At 50.8% G+C, this 4,862-nt stretch overlaps 1 protein-coding gene across 1 annotated transcript; it reads right to left on the bottom strand.

The window, feature by feature from the left end:
* Positions 1-725: 725 nt before the first annotated feature.
* Positions 726-2,866, bottom strand: LOC146761508 (inositol 1,4,5-trisphosphate receptor-interacting protein-like 1). Its single transcript, XM_085541968.1, has one exon. It carries the CDS (start codon positions 2,854-2,856, stop codon positions 1,483-1,485), a length of 1,374 nt encoding a protein of 457 aa, XP_085398094.1. The 5' UTR covers positions 2,857-2,866; the 3' UTR covers positions 726-1,482.
* Between the last annotated feature and the right edge of the window lie 1,996 nt (positions 2,867-4,862).

Below are 4,862 nucleotides of genomic sequence, written 5' to 3'. Positions count from 1 at the left end.
CAAGAAATGGCATGGTTAACAGGAACCTATGTCACTTTCTGGATTACTTCCTTCATGATGCTACAACAGAATGGTGGCACATGTGAAGGACTGTATAGAGAAGGAAGAAAGGAGTGTTACTTTGGCTTACAGATCAACACTTTTTACTTCTCTCTCCAGCTAAAAGCATGGGAACATTTACTGTCTTTGGCCTAGCTGGCGGTTTTTAGTTGCTTTGTATTTGCTTAGTTGCTACAGAATTTTTGATGAATGGGAGGAAAGTCAGCTGCAATGACATGGGTTTACCCTGCCTTAAGTCAGATTAATGTATTTGTGTTACTTTATTTCCTTGCCGATGTCAGTGCCAGCTCTGCAGAAAAGGGGGTCCTGGCCATGCCTTCACCATGAACCCAAGTTACAAAGCCCCAAAATAATGTCTAACGAACACAGTCAAGCTTAAAGCTAGCTTCTGCAATTGTTAGTCTCAGCTTGCCATCCACCGGTGTTCCAAAGCTGATGCATTAGTTTCACCAAAAGAAGGGCACATACACCACTAGTTTTGTTTGTTTTTTAATTTTTTTTAATTTTTATAAATTTTTATAAATTTTTATAATTTTTTTAAAATTTTTAAAAATTTTTATAATTTTTTTAAAAATTTTAAAAAATTTTTATAAATTTTTTATTAAATTTTAATTAAAACATATACATCGATGAAGCATCGATGTATATGTTTTAATAATATGCGTTTTCTGATCTACATTAACTATATTTAACTATATTTTCAGTGTGGACAAAGATGATTCTTCTTCACTCCGTGTGGTCCCATATGTAGAAATGCCGGTGGCTACCAGGATATGGGTCTAGCTGTCTCTGTCTCCTGGCTGCTCGGATAGATGTCTTCATGGTCTTGCTGCACTCCAAACGCTGCCTTAAGTAAGCAGCTTCTTTTGAAATCCATCAGATGTAGCCTGCGGTAGCGGCTGTTTCCCAAAGAAGTCTCTGCTGCATCGCATCTCTGCGGCCTCCTCGTGCTTCTGCTGTCAACAGCCCCTGCCTACTCAAAGGACAGAAATGTGTCCAAGTCCTCTTGCTGTACCCTGAGCCTGAGCTCAATCCAGAGGACTCTGCAAGAGGTGGTTGTCAGCCGGAGCTTGCAGAAGCAGACGGAGGGCCTCAACTCGCGCTGCACTGTTGACAGTTGAGGCATAGCTACCCAGGCTTCTCTCACCAGTTCCTGGAACCAGGTTGCAGTTTTCTCCATATCCTGGAGAGTTTGTACAGGAGGCTGAGCATCTTCTCTCTCCCCAGGTGGTCCTCAGGCTGGTGAGGGAAGGACAGTGTAGTCTCACACCAGCTGCTCCCTTGTGCATATTCAGTTCGGCACTCTGGCTACTGCACTGTTGGTTTGTTGTGGAGAAAACATTTGGGAGCAATTCCGACTGCCTGCTGAGTGGTGTCTTCTCCATGTCCAGAGTGCTCGTCTGTAGGACAAGTGGGCGTCTCTCATTTCCAATAGAACAGCAGGCCTGTGAGCTGATCTTGCAGCTCCCACAACTCCTGCAGTGCCTGCTCATAACTGTCTGGATCTTGCACCAGGTGCTGGAGGAGGTTGAGCGGTCGGGACGCTCGGAATTCCTGCGGCAAGATAATCTCCGCAGGCACATCCTCATTTCCTATGAGGAAATGGTTCAGGCGTTTTTCCTCCACACAGCAGCACAGGTAGCGCAAGATGTCATCCATCCGCTGCAGGAAATAGCTCCCATGCCAGCTTTTCAAAGGGATGTCAGTCAGGAGGTGCATGAGCACTGTCCTCAGTTGGTAGGGAGAAAAAGTCTGTCCCGCCAGGATGTGGGCACCCACTTGCACATATGTGAGGTTGAAAGTGTTCCACTGGTCACGGGTGGCTATGTGCTGGAAAAACTTTGCCTCAGCCACCGCACAACTCTGTGGCCAGGTTGTGCTGGGGGTAAAAGCAGCCTCTGTCTCCTGGCTGCTCAGAAAGATGTCCGTATTTTCTTGCTGGACGCCAAACACAATCTCAACAACGCAGGCTGTTTTGTGGATGTCTGTCAGATGAATCCTGCAGGAGCGCCCGGACGGCATCACATTCATGCTGCACGTCTCTGCCTCAGGCATGTATTTCCAGGCATGTGTGATCAGCACCTGGAACCTTCGGACAGTCTTCTCCACATCTAGGTAGGCGTCCTCGCAGAAGTCACGTAGTAGGCTGGGGTGCTGATTTCCCAGCTCTTCCTTGGAGGTGTGGAGGAAGCACCGCATACCCATCTCCGGCTCCCTCCCGCACGTGCATTCCAGATCTACATGGATGCGGGAGTTCCTTGCTGGCAGCTCCCCTGCGGCACCCAGATCAAGGTGGAAAACGTGCCCACGGGGGGCCGACAGGGGCACAAGCAGGCAGAAGATGGGTTCCTTCTCAGGGGGACACCAGCCTTCATAGGCACTGCCCACCCCGATGGGGCGCTCTGGCACCGGAAAGAAAGTATCTGACACGAGATACTGGCATAAGTTGATGAGGCGACCAAATAGGAGGAGTATCTGCTCACAGTTGTCTCGATGAATTTGGTCTGGCCAGAGCGCATCAACCTGTTGCTCCTCCTGCTGCTCCTGCTTACTGATGGAGCTCTCCTCATCACTGATGTCTTCACTTCTCTGGAACCTTTTATAGATCTTCCACATGAACCAGAGAAAAAGGAAGAGAATGCAAAGAACACTGCAAACCTTCCAGTAAGGCAACACAGAGAAGAGCAAGGCTTGAATATCCACCCTGCTCTTCTTCAGGTTGCTCTCTTCCAATTGCGGAAGCGGAAGCGGAAGCGGAAGCTTTTCCATCCGCTTTCGCAGAAACACCTCACGCATGCGTTCAAGAAGGCTGCAGACCTTCCGGTAAGGCAACACAGAGGACAAGGCTCGAATGCCTATCCAGCTCTGCCCCAGGTTCTCTACGTGCTGCCACTGAAGTGTCATCTGCTCTTGCAGAAACACCTCACGCTCACGCATGCGTTCCAGCGTTTCCACGTCCAACTCATCACCAACGAAAGCCACTCTCTGCGCCAACAAGGCGAAGAAAAACGCCAAAGCCATGATCTGGAAGAGATGAGAGAGGGGAGGTCAGTGGGGCTGGGTGGGAGCTCGAGCACGGCTGGGGGAGCGGGTCCAGGAGCCACAGCCCCTGGGCTCAGGTAGGAGCGGGGCCGAGGGAGCTGGGAGGCAGCGGGGGCTGAGGCCAGCGCCGCTGCTGGCTGCCCAGAGAGCCGCTCACAGGCTCCCCTGAGCGCTCGCTGCCGGCACTGCAGGCTCCCAAACCCCTCGCGGGCCGCAGGTCGCGCCCGGCCCAGCGCAGCCTTCCCCCGGCTGCTGCACTCACCGCTGGCCCAGGCCAAAGTGCAGCAGCGCTGCCCGCTGCTGGCCTCGATGCCAGCCCCGCATTGTGACGCGCTGTGCCGTCACAGACGCCCCATCCCCACCCTTCGGCCCCACCCTTCGGCCCCCCCTCAGCTGCCCTGGGCCTCCATGGCCGCGGCATCGGCCCTGTTCTGAGGCGCGTGGCCGGACTGGATTTCCTTTGTTTCCCTCGGGTTTTACTGCAGAGAAAGCAGTTGGCTTCATATACTGTACTACCCTAAGGGGCGATTACAGATTAAACACGTCTTGTTCTTAACCTGATTTTTTTGGTGGCATTTGCTTCAATTTCTTCAGTTTTTGTTGATGCAATATTCTTTTCATTATCAGGTCCACTTTAAATCTCAATCTTTGTCCACTCTTGACTTCTTGACTCAAGAGAGGGATCTCTGAGACGAGTGTGTTTCTGCCTGTCTGCAGAGCAGTAAATAAAGTGGGCCTGTCCATCTTGAGCCTCGTCTATGTTTTTCTGAGTTCCCAGGGCCTCCCTTAGGTTTGCCTGCAGTTAGACTAGTTTTCACCAATTCTTTTACTCCTTTAAGGGATCACGACAGACTAAATAGCACACATTATGGGCAACTCTTAATGAGTATTACTGGATATTCCAGGATCTGAATCAGAACTGTAGTCTCTTGTTTATGCGAATCTTTATTCAATGTAGTTTTAAAATTTTCTTAAATGGCGTTAATTGGAGTAAACAGTTCTGATCTTAATAAGCAAGTTCCTGAGACCGGGCAATGGGAGATTCCCCTTTAGTCAGGGAAGAGGTGGTCCGTGAGTGCCTAGGAAACATTAAGGTCCATAAATCCATGGGACCTGACGGGGTGCATACGCGGGTGCTGAGAGAGCTGGCGGAGGTTGTTGCTGAGCCTCTCTCTGTAATCTGTCAGAGGTCTTGGAGAACTGGGGAGGTGCCTGAAGGCTGGAGGACGGCCAATGTCACTCCAGTCTTCAGAAAGGGCAAGAAGGAAGACCCGGGTAACTATAGGCCAGTCAGCCTCACCTCTGTCCCAGGGAAGGTGATGGAACAGCTTGTGCTGGATGCCATCTCCAGACAACTGGGTGATAAGGAGGTTATCAGGGGTACTCAGCATGGGTTCACCAAGGGGAGGTCGTGCTCGACCAACCTGGTGGCCTTTTATGAAGATGTCACTAGCTGGGTGGACAGGGGGAGGGCGGTAGATGTAGTCTGCCTTGATTTCAGTAAGGCTTTTGATACTGTCCCCCGTGACATCCTTATAACAAAGCTGAGGAAGCGTGGGATAGATGAGTGAACGGTGAAGTGGGTGGAGAACTGGCTGACTGGCAGAGTGCAGAGGGTTGTCGTTGGCGGTGCGGTGTCTGGCTGGAGGCCTGTAACTAGCGGCGTCCCCCAGGGGTCTGTACTGGGTCCGGTCTTGTTCAACATCTTCATCAACGACCTTGATGAGGGGATAGTGACCACCCTCAGCAAGTTTGCTGAT

This window comes from Coturnix japonica, chromosome 3 (genome assembly GCF_054131305.1).
Source record: "Coturnix japonica strain WE chromosome 3, WE-NBRP24, whole genome shotgun sequence".
Classification (NCBI taxonomy): Eukaryota; Metazoa; Chordata; class Aves; order Galliformes; family Phasianidae; genus Coturnix; species Coturnix japonica.
The sequence above is the reverse complement of the archived record's forward strand: the minus strand, read 5'-3'. Positions and strand labels throughout refer to the sequence as shown.